General features: G+C 37.3%; 1 protein-coding gene across 1 annotated transcript in view; it reads right to left on the bottom strand.

Annotated features, from left to right (window-relative positions):
* mrpl11 (mitochondrial ribosomal protein L11) overlaps positions 1-21,721 on the bottom strand; it is a 77,514-nt gene that overhangs the window by 48,506 nt on the left and 7,287 nt on the right. Inside the window, exon 2 of the mRNA XM_005799548.3 lies at positions 2,616-2,794. Within this exon, the coding sequence (XP_005799605.1) occupies positions 2,616-2,738 (123 nt within the window). The 5' untranslated portion in view covers positions 2,739-2,794. The remainder of the gene's footprint in view (positions 1-2,615; positions 2,795-21,721) is intronic.

A 21,721-nucleotide genomic window follows, 5' to 3' on the forward strand; every position in this document is an offset into this window, starting at 1 on the left:
CACCGGAACCAGCTGGGATAAACTGATGAGCCGCTGCGCCGGCGTAACCAAATTACTTTCCCTCGCGTTGCCTTCATTTCTGCTGCAACATCCCGTCATGTAAGAATAGGACGCACAATTTAGCAATGCTTGTAATGTAATCCACGGGTGGAAGCAGAATGAAATATTTAATATTTAACTTCCAAGCTTCTGTGTTCGGTTCAAACGAACTCAGACGTCCTTCAGTCAGAAATAACACCAGCGTCTCAGAACAGATGCTCATTGTCTTATAATTTGAAGCCTTAATTGTCTGTTCTTGGCAAGTGGTTTAATCAGTTATGTCTGGCTGTGCAGTTAAAGACGTTTTCCTGATTAGGCGAAGTAAAAAAAAGCTATTTTTCTTTGGCTGTTTTAGCTGAATTTTAGTATTTTGTAACAAACGAGAAGCCGGCTTTGAAAGAAGCGTGTGATAATTTTAACTCTTATCTCCTTTTTCACATCTTCTCTGTTCTGCCAGCTTTGTTCACTTTCCCGTCCTGCTGTCTTGAGCGCCGCCATTAAGTCACTCAGATGGATTAAGTGTGAGAATTGATCTGGTTTCAGAGTGTGCAACAGCGTTCAGGGCTGATGAGTACTGTCCATTAAAAGAGGTTAACTGGATCGTTTGTATGTACAGAAACGAGCCGAGCAGCTGCTTTCACTCAATCTGGAAAGGGACGATCAACCTTTAATAGCTCAATGGCCGTAAAAGCAGGGGCAGATTGCTCCTTTATGGTGAGAAATAAAATAAAAGCTTTACAAGAAAGACTTTGAAGCAAGATCACTGGATGTAAAAGGTCTTCAATTGTTTGGGATGCAAAAATAGAAGTTTTACACCCACTTAACCAGATCCAAAAACTTTTACCACATGCAAACTCACACTGAGAAGGAGCCAGTAAGGACACACTTGCCAAAATTTAGAGCGCCTCTGATTAACACCAAACAAACTCCAGCTGTTCGATTACTCTGGTTTTTCCTGACATTCTCCTGGTTGCATCTAAAGCAGTGGTGTCCAAGTCATAAAAAGCATCTCTTAAAATATTTGTTACATTTCCAGCTGATGTGTTTCGCTTTCACACTGAAACAAACTTTGAGAAAGTTGTTCCCCTCCTCGCCTGTGGTGGCGCTGCATCAAGAACCACTGAAGGAAGCGACACAAAGACCTCAGAAGAACACGTGAGCGCAACTTCCTTCTTCACAAAATGTAAACAAAAAACATGAAGTAGTGTCAGATTTTAGCGGTTGTAGGATTCTTCTTTTGTCTTTGGTAGAAAACCACGACCCATTTCTCCCACTAGCTATCGACTCGTGTTTGTTTTGGTTGTATTTACCCAGAATGCCCTGCGCTATAGTCCACATCCTGCTTTCAGAGCGGTTTCCGGTCCACTTGGCATTCACATATGTATGCGCCAGAGTTCACTTCAACTGAGCTCTGGCCCACTCTAAGTGGACCAGAGTTTGTTTTTTTTGGTCCAGATCAGCGTTCTACTGTGCATTCATACTTCAACAAACGAACCAAACTTTCTAGACAAACAGACTAGAGTTGGATTAAAGCAGATTAAACAAAGCTGGTATGAATGCATCCAGTGTCTCTGCTCCAACACAACATGCTGATTCATCTCAGCATGTTGAAGTTCTGCAGAGAACTGCTAAATGAACCATCATTTGATTCAGGTGTGATAGCGGGCCTTGACGACTGACTTTGGCTGCAAACAGATGCGCAAATATAAAACCATACATCTTCGAAAAGCACAAGTGGAACCTCCTGCACAACCAACAATAATGTAGCAAATAGTTTCCGAATGGTAAGTTAACAAAATTAAAAACACACTTGTCTTTTCCAGCAGTCATTGTACAACGCATACAACGGTAAAAGCAGCTGACCAAACATGGCGGAGCTCTGTTTGCACTGAGTATCTGAGACACAGCATTGTTGTTTTATTCAGGAAAAAAATAAATAACTCGGGTAGCAGTCATTGTTTGAGGAGTGCTGACTTTTCTTGTTACTGTAGCAGCCAGCAGATACATTTTTCTGGTTACAATCGGATTCAGTGGAGAAAAAATTGCAGTGGTGCATTCCTGAGAAACAAATAAAAACAAAAAAGAAACCCATACAACCTCGGCTGCCTCAGTGGAGCAACTGAAGCAGAAAGGAGAACAGAAGATTTTAAGCTGAAGCCTTCAAACGTTCAGTCCCATTTCATCTACAGGCCTGTAAAGAGTGAAGCTAATGTTTATGGACAGCTGCTGCTGATGGAGGCGTTAGTGTCTTTAGCCTGGAAACTGATAAAAACGTTGCACGCTGAGGGAAGTGTGTGGCACACAGCTGCACAATGGAGCTGTGCGACTAGAATAAGAAGTCTAAACAGAGCTGTGGGAGGAGATGGAGGTGTAGCGCGAGGTCAGTGGAGGGGGAAGAGGGAGCGGCGTGATTGGCAAAGTGAAAATAAGAAAGGATCAGGTTGTCTGACGGCTAATGGAAGCTGTGTGAGAAAGGTCGGCTAATAAAACAAAGCAAGGCTCCCGCAATTAGGTTGATATTAAAGATCACTCAGAGCAAATTGAGAGAACAAGAAGTGAAATGGTAGTTAATTTACCTGTCCCAGGATGGGGCCCAGCGGGGGGCCGGGAGCAGCTTGTCCTGACCTCACGATGGCCCGGATTACATTTCCTGTGTCCACTTTCTTCACCGCCTTCGCCGCCTTGGAGATCTTTGACATCCTGGTCTGTTGTTAAAACCTCAAATCTGCCTCAGAGTCAACAAAGAATCCATCCACTGGAAACACAGAAAAACGAAGGAAAAAACAAACAAATTAGTCTTCTAAGCGTACACAATTGCAACAAATCATTCACAAGGCTGCCTCATTAAAACATCATACACTCAAGTCAATATGAATACCCACAGGCAGAGCCACAGCTTTTCTACTCTGCGTCAGGCGAGTAATTAAAAAAATCTTTGCCTTCGATTGTCAAAGAAAAAGCAGCTTTTCTGGAGCTGGTCGCAGTGCAGATCAGCTGCCGAGGGAGAAACTCGCTGCCTTTAACTACAGACAAGGTAGAAAGAAAGTACACCTTTCTGTGAATATATCAAGACTTTATTCTAAAATTACCTTTAAATATGCAGAACAGACTCCATGCTGTCATTAGTTATCAAATGAAAATTAAAGTATAGAAAAGGCATTTGTGTAAGATTGAAAGTAGAACCCAGGTGATGCTAATTAAGTACAGGTAAGAGTTTTAACACCATGCCAGGATGGAAAGACATCAGCAATGATCTTCAAAAGAGGGTAAACCAAGGCTTGTTAGTTTTACACACTAAAAATTCACAATTATTTTTTGGTCAACGATTAGCTAAGGAATGCCGTCACTGGTCACTAGAGGAAATCCCGCTATTTGTAAAAACTCGCATCAGTGACTGAACATATTCAGAGCTTTAGGGAAAATGGAGAAACTGAAATCGACATCAGGGCCCAAAGTCGCAGCAGAGACGAGAAACGAGAAAATATTCAAACTGCTGTCCCAAAGAATAGCAAAGAGAAGCTTAAAAATCTGAAAAACAAGTTAATCGCTAGAAACCAAACAACTGGTTGATGGTTAAACTGGTCATTAACAGCTGGTTGATGGTTAAACTGGTCATTAACAAGCCCTGATTGGTTTAGAAATGGAAGGTACAGCGGCTTTGATTCGGCTACTGGTGGACTCCATGATGGATGATAGTGAGCATCCAAAACTCATACTCAAGTAAGAGTGAAACAATGTATTTGGTATAAAGTCTACTCAAATACTGAGTAACTGATTAAAACATCATTTATTATTCTTTTAAAAATCACAAAATATAAAGAAATGTTTACATTTTTATATTTTAAAGATCAAAATGAAAATAATTCATATAAATATCACATTTATGAAATAACAGAATCAGGCAAAAGAAGAAAATTTCCAGATAATTTTTAAACAAAATTGCAGGTGTGTGTCTGGTGAGAGTGAAGCTTGTTGCTCATGTCAGTCCTCCACATGTCTGTCCACATGGACAGACAGACGAGTCGGCTTTTCCTTTCCACCCTAAAGTGCATTTGTGAAATTAAGAGTCAATTAGCAGAGAGGAGGGAATGGCCTGAACTTGGAGCCTTTCTCTGGGGAGGCAGAGGACGTAAAAGCAGACGTATAATCTGCCACAGGAATAAAAAGTGATACAGCCGTAAAAAACGGACAGGAAGAAGAAGAGGAAAGAAAGATCAATGGCTGGAGCCAGTGGAAAGAGACAAGTTTTAAAACACAGCTTTGAGTTTCAGGGGAACCATGCATTCAATAAAATAAGTGCTTGAGAGCGCAGAGAGGATTCATCGTCGGCAACAGAGGGTATCCAATTAGATCAACAGAAGAGACACGACCGTAAAGCTGTACGGCGCCTCGTACGGCTCTGAAGCTACAAACACGGATAAGCTGCTCCGAAGAAAAGACGTGATTTTATCTGAACTGATGATTATCGGGCGGCCGTTAAGGTGCAGCCACCATGAGGCAATATTTGTAAGGGCATTAAGGCTGGCGCTGGTTCTGCAGAGAGAGAGAGTCCCAAATAAAACCCATTTAGTCTGGATTCTCTGAATAACAATCTCAACGTGACGCGCACACGCTGCTGCTTTCCCAAGGTCAATTTCACGCTGCTCACCTCATGTGTTCAGCTGTTGCGCTGTGGAGAAATTATGTGAGTTGGGTCCACTTTGCGGAGCCCAATTGCATTAAATCTGAAGTTAGAAAAGCCACTTTTGCAATCAAATAAGAAGAAAACTCAATAAATCTTACAGAAACCGCAGCTAGACGGTGAAATTAAAGGCTTTTAAACTGAAAATGGGCCGTTCAGGGATGAATCTTAACAAGGTTTTTGAGGCTGAAAAACAGTTCGGACCGACATCAAATGCTCATTTCAATTTCAATTTAGAGAAAGAATACCACTTCTGCGAGGAGGGGAAGCGACGGAGTCATGCTTTAATGCACCGAATCTCCAACCTCTGTTGGAGTATGAATAATAAAACCGCAGTTCCCTTTTCCACAAAACCAAATCACTCATCACACGCCGCCGAAGAAGAATTGACCTACATAAGGCGTCAAAACGGCACAAGCTGAGCGTTTCGCCCGGCTAAATTTATATTAGAGGCAGAGCAGGCAGCAGTGTGGCTGAATGCTGCACGATGACGGCTCGGTCAGAGCTGAGTTAATGCTCTGCAGCGAGTAATCAAATCAAAGCTGCGCTAATGTGCAGGAACAGACACATTTCTGGGCCCCTCTTTAGGCATTTCATGCTAACAGCATCAGCATTAACACGGAGAACACAGGAAGAGTAATTAGTTTGAGATTTGGAGAGCGCCACTGGAAAGCAATTTGTTAAGGCACAACGTCTGATTAATAAACCGAACCGCAGGGAGAGGCTGGGATTCAAGGTCTACCTGGAAAAGTCTGGAAAAAAACAATGAAAGAGAAAAATGTTATTATTTTCAGACTTAATTCATTGTCCTGTTGGTTAAATGTTGGAGCCATCCAACCGTCTGTCCAACCATCCAACCGTCTGTCCAACCATCCAACCGTCTGTCCATCCAACCGTCTGTCCAACCATCCAACCGTCTGTCCATCCAACCGTTTGTCTGTCCAACCATCTGTCTGTCCAACCATCCAATCGTCTGTCTGTCCAACCATCCAATCGTCTGTCTGTCCAACCATCCAATCGTCTGTCTGTCCAACCATCCAACCGTCTGTCCAAACATCCAACCGTCTATCTGTCCAACCATCCAACCATTTGTGTGTCCAACCATCCAACCGTCTGCCCAACCAACCATCCATCCATTCCTCCACCCAACCGTCCATCCAACCATCTGTCCAACCATCCAACTGTCCGTCCATCCATCCAACCGTCTGTCTGTCCAACCATCCAATCGTCTGTCTGTCCAACCATCCAACCGTCCATCCATCCATCCATCCATCCATCCATCCATCCATCCATCCATCCATCCATCCATCCATCCATCCATCCATCCCTCCTTCCAGCCGTCCGTCCGTCCGTCCGTCCGTCCATCCATCCATCCATGAACTACAAAATCCAACATTTCAGAGACAATCTGTAACTTCTCAGACTCCGCCGAAGTCTGTCTGGAAACCATCACAGGTGTGAAAAAAGATTTTTGACAGAGGTAAACATGTCAGTTAAACGTCAGCACTGAGGTAAGAAACGAAAGAAATCGCAGCTGTCAGGGAAAATGTGCAGGTTTGCAGAAACCGTCTACGCTTCACATGCAGAAACACGTCACATTTTATCACCTGAGCCTCAGAAACGCCTGAAGGTTGTCACAGAACAGGCAGCCGACGCCGCCGTGTTGCAGCATAATTAAAACCGAGCGCATCTCAAGGATAAAGCAGACATTGACCGAAGAAATTAATCTGTTTGCAATAAAGACGGCATGCTATATTGCACCGGGGAAGCCCACTGCTGCTTGCTGTTCAAGCTATTAGCTTCACTTTGTTCCTAATTAGTGAGGAAAGTCGAACTGCAGCCACCATCAATGACGCCTCTAAATCTTTTATTTAAAAGTCAAGGTTGCAGATATTGAACCTCAATAAAATGTCAGTTTTGAAAAATGAACAAATTGGTCTTTGAGACTTCTCTCTGGTTTGAAAGTCCCAGACCGCGCTCAATATAAATGACACTGGTATTATATCAGCCTTGGGGAAATTAAGTCTTCTCCTCTCTCTATCTTTCATATCTTTTTGCTGCAGTCTGATGAAATAAAAGCCGAATAGTAATTAAGTTTCTCAGTGGGATCAGCCTTTGTACCTGCAACAACAGGAAACCGGTTCAATGACCTTTGTTACGCCTCTGTGATGCTGCTAAATTTAAATGCAAAAAAGGGGGAACATTTGACGTCCAGATCATGTTCAGCCAGTTAACTTTAGACTCCGACCAATAATGTAAAATTGAAGTGTAGGTAAGTTTATTTTATTTGTAAATGTTGGTGAAATTAGCTCTATATGTTAACAGAGCACTCCTAACTGGTAAAGATGTTTTAAAAACCTTCAATTTTCAGTACATTTATTGAGTAAAGAACAAAAAGAATATGTGTGTTTTTTTATTTATAATACACTTGACTGTGTCACAACTATTGGTAACCTTTACAATAAACAAGTCAAGCATTTTAATTTACTTTACATCTTGCTTACATTGATTAAAGGTTTTGAGGGTCTTTCAAGTAGCAGTCTATGACTTTCTGTCTCTGTAATGTAGGACAAGACAGGCAATCTTCTTTTACAAAATGGGAAAGACAGGCAAACAAGCCGTTCAATAAAATGTATATTTATCTGGAAAAATTAATTTTAATCAATTACTCCTGTAACATAAGTGTTTGGAGGAGGACAGATATTTACATCCAGGTTAAGTGAAAAAGATAATATTAAATTAAAATATTCAAAGTCTAGGGTTATAAATCTCATCCAAATAATCCACAATCCAAAAGGACTTTTCTGTCAAATAAGGTAAAACTATGGAGTTAGCTTACTTGGAATAGGCAGCTTAGATTTTTTGGCAGTGGTTAGGAGCTACGATAAACACCTTAAACACATGGATAAGTACGGTAGAGGATCTGTGGTGCTGCGTTCCCATTTCTGTGGACAACATGCTTCAGATACAAGCAGATTTTACATAAAAATCAGTTAGTCTCTGCTTAAAAATGGAAAATTTGTTGTCAGAATAATGATCCTAAACATGCAGCCACACTAAATCTCCTGTCTCCAGTCAAAATAATTCATGTTTCAATACAACCAATACTGGAAAAATGTATCATTTAAACATACTTTATCACATTAGAATCAATACAATTTCTCAAATTGTTCTCAGTGTCTCCATAATTAGCTGCATTTATTTATTTTCTTTCAAATTTCATGCAGCCCTGTTGTACAGTTATTAAAATTATAATAAATTATTATTATTCAAGATAAAATTACATATATATATATATATATAAATAAGATAAAAGCATTGATAGCAGCTGTGCCACTAAGTGTGCAGCACATTAATTTGTATTATATATATTGTAGAACATAAATTTTTTGGCGTCTCAATATAAATTACAGGTTGGCTTTTACTGTTTGTAATTATACGACTGCAGTACAAAACAATGTTCATCATGAGGAGGGATGCTGTATGCGTCTGAAGCAAAAATCTCTGTCATTTCCGTCTGAAACCGGCCTTCCCCACCAAAACACAGCCTGTGCTTGCCAGGTTTCAGTGCAAACATTAGCATTTATTTTATGTTGTGTCAGAGAAGGGGCCAGAAGAAGTCAGCACACTTACAGCCCTCATTTGACTGTTTTATATATCCTAATTTCTCTGGTGAACCGACTTCAAACCGTCCACAGAATGGATCCGAAAGGCTTTATTTTCTTTTCCTGCCAAGCAAAAAAAAAAAATCGTATAATTCTCCATGAAATGTGCAATTTAGAATAAAAGTTCAATCTCACACCAGAATAAACGTGTTAACTCTGCTGGTCTATTAATAATTTCAACTCCTTGCTTTCCAACTACACACCCATGAAAAAGTAAATTCCCCTATATCATATTTTAGGTGTTACATTTTCAGTCGAGGAGATGAATAAGGCAGCTAGAGAACGAGGAATCCCATTCAGATTTCCAATATTTGTTGTAAATAGGTGCAATCAAAAGGAAGAATAATGGCTAACACTTTATTTGAAGGGCTGTGCTTCAGACTAACATAACACCTGAACATGAAGGAGTCTTCATGAATGCTTATGACTGTTGTCAGGAGGTTTGGTAAATAATGACACTTTGACTGCAAAGTTGACACATTTAATGCACTTTTAATGGAACTTTGTATTAAAAGTGTCATTATTTGTCAAATAATGACACTTTGTCAAAAAATGACACTTTTAATGGTCATTATTTAATAAAAGGTTTGGAAAACTGACCCAGAGGTACAAAGTGTGATTATTTATCAAATAGTGACACTTTCAATGCAAGTTTTAGTGCAAGTTTGCATTAAAAGTTATTATTTAAGAAGTTATTATTTACCAAATGACACTTCAGGACAATTGTTGTGAATATTTATAAAGACTCCTTCATATTTATAACAGGTGTTATGTCATTTTATGACAGTGTCATGCACACCCCTTCCAATAAAGTTACTAAATAATCTGATTAACTCTCATAAAGAACAAAATTGTGACTTTTCTTTAACATGTGTTATGGCGTTTCTCAGATTAAAAATATCTTTTGAAAATAACCTTTCAGCAAGTTTTAATAAACTAGGTAAAATAAAAACTTGAAAGTATTTATATATTTCTAAAATAAATATTCATGATTAATATGAAAAGTAAACATTTGAAATGCTCTTTAAAGTTGAAGAACTTTTGTTCATTTGACTTTAAGCACTTTATGAGTGGATTCACAGGCGTTTGCTTAGTTATTTTCTTTGCAGTATAATTAACATATGTAAACTTAAATAATATAGGTTAGTAATATTTATTTATTTTTCCTTCTTTTGGGTTGTTTAAAGGTTTTCGCCTGCTTTTGGGCGAGCTGTAAAAGAAATGTCCTGACATGTTGATAAGTAAATGGAGGATAAATTAAGAAAACTGCCTGGTTCTTTGAGTGAAATACAGTGGACAAAAAAAATCCCTTTTCAAGTGGGGAAACTGCATAAGTTAAAGGAGAACTTAACAAACATACTTGTTGTTAAACTCACATTTCTGAATTAAGAAATTAATATTTTTCATTGTAATATTCTATTTTTAAATTGTGTTTTTATTAGATGTAAGAGAAAAATAATCATATTTAGCCAAAATAAAGGCTTGAAAACATCTCTCTGTGTGCAAATTATCTATTTAATGTGTCTCACTTAATAAATTATGTAACTGCAATGAATAAACTTTTCAATAATATTCTAATTTACTGAATATTTCTGCATATCATGCATTAGAAATCCATCATATGAGAAAATATGATGCATATCTCAGAGCATAGTGACGAGCACAGCTGCTGGCACATGTCAAAATTTACTGAAACTGTTTTTAAAATCATTGATATGATGCAAGTCAGATTCAGGGTTGCAAATTCTCTAATAACCATTTCCATCCTATTGTGCTCTTAAAAATGAAACCAGAAATAATTTAATCTGTCTTCATCCATTCCTCCTGGCAGAACTGGTGAACAGAGTCAAGTTTTTAGGCTCTTTGCACAAAACTTTTCACATTTACCCACAAAGTTTCTTTAATAATAGGATCAGGACTTTATGACAGCTGCATTAAAACAATGACATGCTTCCCCTGTGTGATTAGCGACGCTCTCCATTTAAAGAACAAATTAGTGTTAAAGGTAAACTGCTTTTCTAATGTATTCAAACATTGCACACACAAATACAGCGATCGAGAAACATTTCGATTTGTTTTATCTTCTTTAGGACACCAGTCACAAAAAGAAGTGTGATTTTTATCACTAAGCTGGACACAGTAACTGCGTTTTCATATATTTTCAAATAAAGGTGATATATTATGCTTCTTTTAACGAGTTAGGATTAGTCTGTGGGCTACACAAAACATATTACATATTTTGCACAAAATCATTCTTAGATAATGAGATTTCAGTCTGCTCAGTTTTACCCATTTTGAGCCGGTTTAGGGTCTAAAACATTTAAACATTTACAGTGACGACAAATCTGAATTTTTATCATACCAAGAAAATCATTGCAATAAATGATAAACGATACGATAATGCCCTCCTCTACTCTCTTTCCAGCTTCAGCCAGAATATTCACAGTTTTCTGTGGTTTTTTGTATCAAAACATCTTCATCCTTTAGGCCCAGAACCCATCAGCTTCCTGAACGGTTTTAAGGCTGGACAGATAAATCTGGCACTTTCAGCTACATAAACACTTTAAGACGTAGGGATCCATTTTATATAAAAAACAACAACAATAGTTTGCTCAACATGCGGCATCACTGTCTCAGATGTCTTTCTGGCAGCAAACCTTCCTCCTGCTCCCAGTATCTCTTGCCTTTCTAAGGATTTGTTTGCTTTTTGCTGTTTGTTATTTGATGTAAAGAGTTCCTCTGTGAATAAACACAGCTCCCACTGTCAGTCTTGTAAACATTTCCTTTACATATTCCAGCTATGCATTGGTTTTTCTTTTTCTCTTGGCAATTTCAAGCCGTTTTTGCGGTACTGAAGAACGAAGCCTCTGATTGGTCACAGGTCACTCGACTTGTGACCAGTCTGTTGAGACTGAGGGTGAAAAAGTCTCTTTGAATTGCAGCTTACTTGCATCATCCACAAGGAAAAGGTTTGCATTAACTTCTAAAAATATGCAACAAAGTGAATTTCCAATAAACCTATTAAAACATATGTTTTAAGAGATTCTGTGTTTTGAGGTTAACTGCAGATTGCACACATAAGATGAGTTAAATGCTGCTGAGAAATCCTGCTGCTGTTTATGTGACACGCAGAATATTCAGTTCATAATTATGAAATAATGCAACACACCTGGCTACTCCCATCCAATTTGCAATGCTTAAACGGACGACCAAAACAAAGTGATTCATAACACAAATTGCTGCAACATCAATGCTTGCAGATTATGCAGAGACATTTTTGCAAACCTAAGAAAAATTACAGATGTTGGAGAACATTCAGGCAGACTAGATATCTGAGAGTCGGAACGTTAAACTCATTTTCATTTTGAGCCACATCAAGATCATAATTATTATGGCAAAAACTACCCATTAACAAACTGTTATAATGTCGTAGCGTTCTCTGCATTCGATTTGCACTTCCTCAAATTAAATAACACTTAACAGATTTTCACACTGATGTTATTTGGCCTACAAGTATGGGTGGGCATTTATCGTATCGTTTATCATTTATTGTGAAAAATTTCACATGGTGATAAAAATTTTGATTTGTTGTTGTCTTGATGAATGTCAGTGAATGATGTTAAATCAGGGGGAAAAAACTGGCAGTATTACAGGAAGTCTTAGTTTTACTATTTTCTTCTATAAATAAGAGTAAATTCAAAAATGCAGTTACTGTTTTTCAAGAACAATATTTGTGTTTGTGGAGCTAATAATGCTATGCAGTCAGTCAGTTACCTAAAATAGTAGTAAAAAATATTTTTTAATCATAATTTTTATCGTTATCACAATACTACCACAAAATATCGCAGTAAAATTCTACGACCATGTCGCCCACCAAACATGGCTCTTAACTAAGAGCCATGTTTGCTTTCAAAGCAGCAAAATAATCTTTTGAAGAAAAAAAAAAGATGACAAGTTAAATTTTTTGTACCTAAGAAAATTTGTTCTCATTTTTAAAGAACACCAATTGACGTTTTATTTTTAAGTTTTAAAATAAAGAAAAATATGACTTTTGCAGTAAATAAAATGGATATATTTCCTTCTGAGAGATTGTGAAACTGATGGAAAAATGTTTAAAAAGTAACAACTTATTGACAAAAAGTAAATAGACCCGAAACAGTGTCACTGGTATTTTTAGTGTCGTTCTGTCATGGAATATCATTTAATCACATGAGAAAAACAGCTTAAACCAGCATATCTTATTAAATTTATGCTTAAAATGTTAGTTGATTCTTTATAATTTTAATCCAGAGCCCCTGTGTCTTAGAGATATACCTCCTTCCTCTCAATTTATTCATGTATTCATTCCTAATTATTCACAATTTCTTTGTACAACAGCTCATCTCTGCACACCAAGAGCAATTCACTTTTATATACCGGCTATAAATATGCAAATTCAAATTTCAATCTAAGCTCTACTTCCAGTACAAATCATTCGCTGTTTACAGAGGTGAGCAACTTGAGTTCTCAGGGATCCTGTATGTTTTAGATGTTTCCCTGCTCCAACACACCTGCCTCAGATACTTTTATTATCTCCTCTGCTTGTCACCAAGTTCTGCTGGAGGAAGCTAATGACCCGTTCCAGGAAGTCAGGTGTGATCAAGCAGGGAAACCAGAACTGCAGTAATTTATTTACTGCTCTAGACACTGCTCAAGCTACATGTTATTTGATGTGCAGCGAAACAATTTCCCTCACGTTTCCAAAACAAATACAGAAATATCTCAGTTTCAATGGTTAGCTGGTATTCTCAGGCGACATGTTTCCACCCTGAAACACCAGACGGCTCAAATCCCATAAAAAGCCTGAATCGTTCCCCGTCTAGCCTTTAAATACCCAGATCTCTATCTGATCAGGCGAAATAATGTCCCGAAGAACATACATAAAACCCACTCTGCGTAAATAATTCAACACTTGGCTGCCATGGTTACACAATGCAAAGCCTACGGCATGGTTTCTTGAAACTATAAAGCTGCCTTTGATGCACAACCAAGAGCTCAACAGGTTTAGACAAAAATAGGTTTTGTCAGCCAAGAAGCTGCGTCAAGATTCATTCATTTAGAGTTTAAATGCAGAGAAAATGCTGAATCAAATGTTTAATAGATTAAGTGATACTGAAATCTGGCCAGAGAAGAAATATTTGATCAAGAATCGAGTTTTCTGTTACATTTAAGCCTTTTTGAGCCCAGCAGCACATTCCAGCGTCAACAGAGCAGCTTTCAGTACTTCTGCCTGTTGACGTTAATATGCTGTTTCAGTGTTAATATCATTTTCAGGGATGTCATCAGGAAACGAATCAGTGAAAGGACGAGGCGTTTTACGGATGATTTAATTCGAAGCTGTGAACATAAATCGCTCCGGGGCAGGTTGTGTTCGGCGTAAGTCTCAATGATCCAGCCAAGTGAAAAAGATCAGGAGGACACTGCAAACGTGACACACCTCGCAAAATGTTTCTTTACAGAATACTGGGGAAAAAAATCACAACTTAGGGATTTAAATTATGCCTTCATGCCTGATGACACAGGAAACCTCCCTGAACGGTAATGCGGCAGAAAGCCGATCAGTGCATGTTTTTCATATATCTGAACCAAAGGCTCATATTTTCGGGTTGGCCTCCTTTCTGTTTTCTCATTTTTGATTTCCTCTCCTACAATTCTGATAACATGATATCTGCAGCTACGATGATAATTCCCTGGCCTAATTAGAATGATTTAATTTGAAAGATTAGGTTTATTCTAGTGTGTCTCTACCTCGGTTTGCTCTGAGAAGCATGATTCATTACTTGATATCTGCTGTCCTGAGGGTGCAATTTTTGTCATCCACTGATAGCGGCTGAAAAATTCTTATTCTGGTCTCGTAACTCGGTCTCAAAGGAAGAAGAAATGTTCTGTTTCCATCTCACTACACAGATAAAAACTCGCCAGAGTCCTTTTTAGGAAAACACGATTATTCGCTAACAGGAAAAACAAATTCCTTCCTCTATATCGACTCTTGACGATCTGTAATGTTGTTTAACTTTTAGTTTGGAAGTCCATCTAGTGGTTGTTTTTCTGCCTTTAGAGGTTAATTCACAAGCTTTACTTATTAGGTTTATAAAAATGGAAAAAAATAAACCTGAGAAATAAAGATGAATGGTATGGTAATGGTACGGCAAAACAACATAAAGAAATACTATAAATTCTAAGTGCAAGGTTCCGTCTTTTTCTCATTTCAAACAAAAAAACATGGAAAACGTTTAAAAAAAATTTAATCCAGTTCAAATGAAGCAGTGTCGAAAACAATTTAAATTAAAAAAAAACTGACAGGGCCATTTTTTAATTTAAAATGAAACAAATTAATCCCAAAACCAGTTGACCAAAAGTCCTGGAGTTCACCTTAGGTTGCCAGGTAACGGGCTGGGCTTTGCTGGCGTTGCTAGGCGATGGGCAGTGCTGATTTGTGACGTTACATTCAGGAGGTTTTTGAAATGGGTCATTTTCCAGACAACAAAAAACTTTAACTTTTTACCAAATCCGACTGCGTGGTATTTAAGTGGTCGGCCTGTTAGGAGTAGAAACTCAAAGGGAAATATAAAAAAGTGCAAAATACAAATTTTGCAAAATAGGTTCCCCTTAGTGGTGCTTGGCTAAGAGGTTAATTCCCACAAACTTTACTCATTATAAATGGGAAAAAAAACCTCTGAGAAATAAAGATGAATGGTATGGTAATGGTATGGCATAACAACATAAAGAAATGCTATAATTTCTAAGTGCAAAGTTACGTTTTTTCTTATTTCAAACAAAAAAACAACATAAAAAACATTATAAAAAAATTGAATCCAGTGCAAATAAGGCAGTGTCAAACCTGACAGGACCTTTTTCTACTTAAAATGGACTAAAGTAGTCCTAATGCATTCAAAACCAGCAGACCAAAAATCCTGGAGTTCAGATTAGGTTGCTAGGAAACGGCCTGTGCTTTGCTAGGGTTGCTAGGTAACGGGCTGGGCTTTCCTGGGGTCACTAGGTGAGGGGCAGTGCTGGTGTGTGACGTTACAATCTGGAGAGTTTTTGAAATTCGTAATTTTCCAGGCAACAAAAAACTTTAAGCGCATAACATACAGAAATACTACAAATGCTGAGTTCAAGGTTTTACTTTCTCGTATTTCAAACATAAAACAATGAAAGAATAAATTTTTTATCAAGTTAATTGATTAAACATCAGAAAAAAAACAATAGATTAACCTATTACTAAATTAAAACATAGTTGCAGCCCTAATCTTTTGGTTTATTATCTGTAAAGTTTATATAAACTTAATGTCTGTACCAAAGTCTTGCTTGTCCAACACAATCTTGGATCAATAAAGCTGATTCTGATTCTGAGATGGAAGTTACATATTATTAGTAATCAATGAACCAGCTGTGTTAGAAACAGTTGGTTCATTGATTAAAAAGAGGCAAAATATTCTGGACTCTAATCGTTGGGTGAGACACAAAAGATGCTCAATATAAGTTCAAGATATAAACTTAGAAATATCCAGTCAAAGCTGATTCTCTGTTCCAACATATCAGTATTCATCCTGCCAAACTTCTGCCCTGGAGTTTTTATCGATTAAAATAAAGCCAAGTGTTAAAGGCCAGTCAAATAATACAAAGAAGTCAAGAAAAGTCTGAATGATCCCTCAAGGCCTGAAAAAGGGACTTGCTCAACTTGCTTAAATCGACATGTGAACCTGCAGGTCGCATCTCTCCCAGGCTCTTGGCTGAGCTACGGACTAAACGTCTCACTACTTCCTCCGTTTAAATTAATTTTACACCAAACAGTCAGACGGTCTATCATCTCTCATTAGTTTTAAACAGAGAGAACAAGGAGAAGGCAGCAGCAACTGCTTCATATTAAATATTCAATGGGCTTCTAAAACATATATTTAGATTACTAATTTAAATTCATGTCTTACATTGATATGATGAGCTTACCGTGCAGACAAACATTTAATCACTGCCCTAAAACAGCAGGGTGACTGTTGCAAGTGTCTGCTTGAGTTTACTGCAGAGCTGGTGGAGAAACAAAGTCAACATCATCTGAACTACAACTGGTTTTACACACATTAAGGCTGGGCGATGTAGTTTAAAAATGACATATTATGATTCCTTGAACAGGTTGGGACGGGTCTAAGGGCTCTACAAAACATGTCCATTACATTCTTTTCACAAAATCATTCTTAGATAATGAGATTCTAGTCAAGTCAGTTGTGCCTATTTTAGCTGGTTTAGGCGTTTTGTCACTTTAAATCCAAATCAGCTGCTGCTGGCCAACGTTTACACTCACACGTGAAAATGGCTGCAAACATATGCCCAATTATGTAACCATGCCTCTTTGAAAAGCAGAAGTAGAGCCTCCTGCACAACCAACAGGAATGCAGCAAGTGTTTTCTGGATGGTAAGTCAACAACAAAACACTCGTCTTTTCCAGCAGCCATTGTGCAGCGCACACAGCGGTAAAAACAGCTGTTTGAGGTTGCTAGGTGACGAGCTGTGCCTGCTGATTTGTGACATCACATTCCAGGGGTTTTTGAAACAGCTCATTTTTCAAACACCAAAAAATGTTAACTTATTGCCAAAAAACAGCAGAGTATTTTTTGTCAATAAGCCTGACCATGATATAGTTGACCCGAATTCAAATTCCAAATTAAAGTGCACTTGTCAAACTAGATGGTGGGCTTTGGGAGAGCATTGATGGAAATAGAAAAACTGATTTTCCAAAAATGATATCTTCAAAAACAAATTTTCTCAATAGCACTGAGTCTTTCCCAGGGCTGAACAATAAATTAATAACATGTGTCGCGTTAGACACATGATCAATATCAATAGAAAATACATGTGATAGAATAATCAATATTCAATATATAGATTACTCACTGGACTCTGATCCAGAACAGCACAGCATTCTGGGAGATGTAGGCATCTCCCAAACTCTCAATGCAAAGTTGGTGAAATCAACTCACGCAGTCACTCTTTGGTTACCTAGCAACAACCTGTTGAGGAACAGGTTGTTACTGCGCAGCAGCAGTTTCATGTTTTGCTATTGTGACTCATAACTGCTTAAAAATAAACAATGAGTGAAAACTGTGGATAAAACAGGAAAGGTTTTATTCATAAGTGATCATCTAGTTTGATCACTGAAACTAGATGATCACGTATTAAACGTGTTACTTCACGTATTAAAAACAGTAAAATAATTACTGTTATCGGCTGAAATGAAAAGTTTATATCGCGACGTGTTTTCGGCCATATTGTCCAGCTCCAGTCGTTCTCTGTGCGTTTTGCTCTGAGAGCAGTTTCTGCCCGAGCTTAAACATGAAGTGCCCTTCAGCAAAGTGCTAAGCCACTTGATTTTCAGTCTCACAGATCAGATCAGGATGTCTGGCTCAGAGCCATTCAGACACTACCTCACCAAACGTTTCAATAAAATCTGCAAAGCATTCATGTGAAAGGAGCATAAGGTCTTGAGACCTTCCTCCTTTCTTTAGATTCTCTTTAAAAGTAGTCAGGTGGTGTTAATCGATAATTCTTGAGGCGTTTTGAAGGTTTCTTTGGAGCTTTGATGCTTTTTCACCCCAGTGTCTGGAACATTTACAGAGAAAATCTGTGTTTTCTGTTGTCTGTTAAGCCGCTCAACACCGACCTATGAATCATGCATCTTTCAAATCCAGTGTTCAAATGTCAGGATTTCTGGTGCCTTTCAGCCGCTGTACATGGATTTTGAAGGCCGACACTCATTTTACCCTCAACCTGTTCACTTTGCCCCTTCAAAAAAACTGCGATCACGAAGTCAGGGTCTGCTAAATGGGTTTGACTGAAATTACTGAAATAGAGAAGAAAAACTTCAGGAGGAAATCCGGAGAATTATTGGTCAAGACATTTAAAACATTACACTGAAGCAGAATAATAACACATTCTGAAAAAAAATTATTATTTCTTGTTTTTCTTACAAAAAAAGGCTGATGTGCACACTAGGGAATTCAGGTACAGCTCAATAAATTAGAATATTACCGACAACTTCATTTATTTTAGTAATTGAATTAAAAAAGTGACGAGTCAAAAAATAAACAAATCAATATATTTTTTAGAATTTATTTCTGTTTATTTTGATGATTGCAGCTTACAGCTAATGAAAACCCAATGTAATGTCTCAGAAAAATTTTATATAGCCTCCAAACATTTAAAACAAAAAGCATTTTCACACAGAAATGTTATGGCCCACATAATTATGGGGACGTTTTGAAAGTCACTGACACTAGAAAGTTGGAACAGAGAGAGCTGTATGTAAGTATATGAAGGGAAAAATGAGTGGAAGGAAGAAACTGCACAAGCAACATGGATAACTGTAACCTTGAGAGGACTGTGTTAGATAAAAGTAAAACTTTCATGGAAAGTTGAGTGGAAGGAAGAAGTGTGGCAGGAAAAGGTGCACCAGTAGTAGGAACAACTGCAGCCTTGAGAGGATTGACAAGCAAAATCAGGTACTGAGTGGTAGAAAAAGTTTTTAAAAGCTTGAGTTTTCGGTTTTGATTCTATGTAAGACATAATCATCAAAATTACAAAAAGCAGCCCTGAAATATTTCACTATGTGTATAACAGATCAATAAATAAGTTTTAATTTCTACAATATTCATATTTTTTAGTTGTAGCTGAGATGCACCTACTGACTAATTAGTTTTATAAAAGTCATTAGCCTTTAGAGAAAGCTGAAGAGAAAATGAAGATATAATTACTATTTGACTCAAAAATAGTCACAAAATAAACAGACGTTTTATTGCTGCTGATCAGAAAGATCCATATGAAAAAGTCAAGTTTGCAATTGCATTTTAAAATGGTCCTCTTCCCATTTTATAGATTGTTTTAATTCAAACTAGTTGAACAAATCCTTTCCTATAACTAGACAATAATCTACAAATTGTATTAATTTAGCCAATACCTTAACCATTACTGTGATAGAGTGTAATGAGTTGCTAAAATCTGAACATGATGCTTTTAATCTCTTTGTTTTCCTGTAGCAACAGCACAAAGATGCAGGAAAAACTGCAAAACATTTGCTTACATAACATGAGGTTAAAAAATAAATATAGAAACAACTTTCAGCTCTTTTGCTGATAAGACATTTGCTTCAGCTCAGCATTCCTGAGATCATTAGAGAAAATATTTGTCAACACAAGACTAAAAGTTTTAAACTCATTCTTTAATCCTGAGTTTTTATACAGACAGCTGCAGGCTTTTTCTTTTAATTTTTAAGCAGCAACTTTTCTATTTTATTTAAAGAGCAGATATATAGGATCCTGGTAAAAATAGCGATGAATTCAGTTTGATTATAAACAGCAGGTGCATGGCTGATTATGTCTGACATAAGTTACACCCCCAAAGGAACATATCAGCGCACCATGTCATGTGGCGTGCAGAAGCTCGCTGCACTTTTTTTACAAGAACTTGCAGACTCCACTGAGTCCAGTTTCAGCAGAACTGAAACCAACTGTCCTGTTAGCTCCAACAAAACAGTGTCACACTGGTGTTACAGTGCGCAAAAAATGACAAAAAATCAAAAGCTGAGCACTGGAAAAAATATTTCCAGCCTTTCGGTGACAACTGGAGGAGGACAAGAGAAGATGGAAGTGTTGGACCTTCGGATTTAAAGAAATAATTGGAGCGATTGCACTGACAGGTGTCCAGTCAGACGCTTCGGCTGAGCGATGCCGCTTCAGGCACAGCGCTTACTGGAGCTGCTGGTTCAGACAGCGAATCTCTGCCGAGCACAGCAGCAACTTACATGTTCCTGCTGGAAACCTGCTCCAAGAAAATAATAAAGCCTGTTTTTTATATAGTTTTACATTACTATAATTAAACGTTATGCATAAGAAATACTGTAAATGCTTATAAATGTAACAGTAAACCTTAAAATGTCTGAAGAAATGTAAAAGTGTGTGTGTCAGCTGGAACCAGAGGTGGGCAGAGTACTCAGAAACTGTGCTCAAGTAAGAGTAGCACTACTTCAACATATTTTTACTCAAGTAAAAGTAAAAAGTAGCCATTCAAGAAAGTACTCGAGTAAGAGTAGTAAAAGAGTATTTGGTAAAAAGATTACTCAAGTACTGAGTAACTGATCATATACTATTTAAAAAATACGTCATCAGAAGGACCAATATTTTCTATATAAAACTAATAATAAAACTAACAAATGTTTGGTTAAAACAAGTTTAATCTTCATGCAGTTAAATTATTCGCAATGAGTAGAGCATCCAGAAATTTTACTCAAGTAAGAGTAGCGATATTTCCTAGTAAAATTACTCGAGTAAAGAAGTACAACGTAGCAAAAATACTCCTAAAAGTAATTTTTTCCCAAAAGTAATTCAAGTGAATGTAACTGAGTAAATGTGGCTAGTAATTAATACCCAACTCTGGTTGGAGTCCAGCGTTCTGAGATTTAGCAACAATGCTAATGTTAGCTTAAAAACAGTCTTTAGCATAAGAACTATTACTGTAATGTAGACTTAAAGAGAGGCTAATATTTCAAAGAGTAGCTAAAAGTCTGATTTTAGCTGTAAGGCTAATATTAGCTAATGTAGCCTGACTAGCATGTTGACACTACCAGCAGGATGTGGGTTATCACTGCCTTCACAAGGCAAAGCACTGCTGTCAGGACCACAATAATGTGATAACATGATTACATAGATAAATAACAAATCTGAACTAAAATAAGAAGTGTGTTTACTGCATAAAGCCTGGAAAAGTTGAACAATTTGTGCATTTACACCCATAAGAAAAAACATAATAATCCTCTAAATAAAATGTGTAAAAAATTCATGAATAAAATTGTGATATTCTAAATGTATTTAAAATGTGGTAATATTTATGCAGATATTTCAATAATGTATTAATGATGCAAAAAAATAAATTAAATTGATTGAAATGTTAATTTCTTTATTTTAGCAATAAGTTTAGTTTAGTTCACATTTCATTATAGTTCATCATAAAACAATTTAAACTTTCTATTTGCTCTTTAAATAGACCAAATCATTTGATTGGTCAACTGGCACAAAAGTTTAACTGTAGACCAATCACCTTGTTTATAGCAGTTAGTCCTGCCCACTTATCTTAAAGGGCCAGACTAACAGATAAAATCAAGATCTCCTCCAACACAGAATAATTAAATAAATACTGGGATTAATAAATATGCTTTTAATATTTAATGCAGATTTCCATGTTTAATTTTACAAATTATATACACATTGAAATAATAAGTATTTACTTATTAACTGTTAAGTGTAATTCC

This window comes from Xiphophorus maculatus, chromosome 23 (genome assembly GCF_002775205.1).
Source record: "Xiphophorus maculatus strain JP 163 A chromosome 23, X_maculatus-5.0-male, whole genome shotgun sequence".
Classification (NCBI taxonomy): Eukaryota; Metazoa; Chordata; class Actinopteri; order Cyprinodontiformes; family Poeciliidae; genus Xiphophorus; species Xiphophorus maculatus.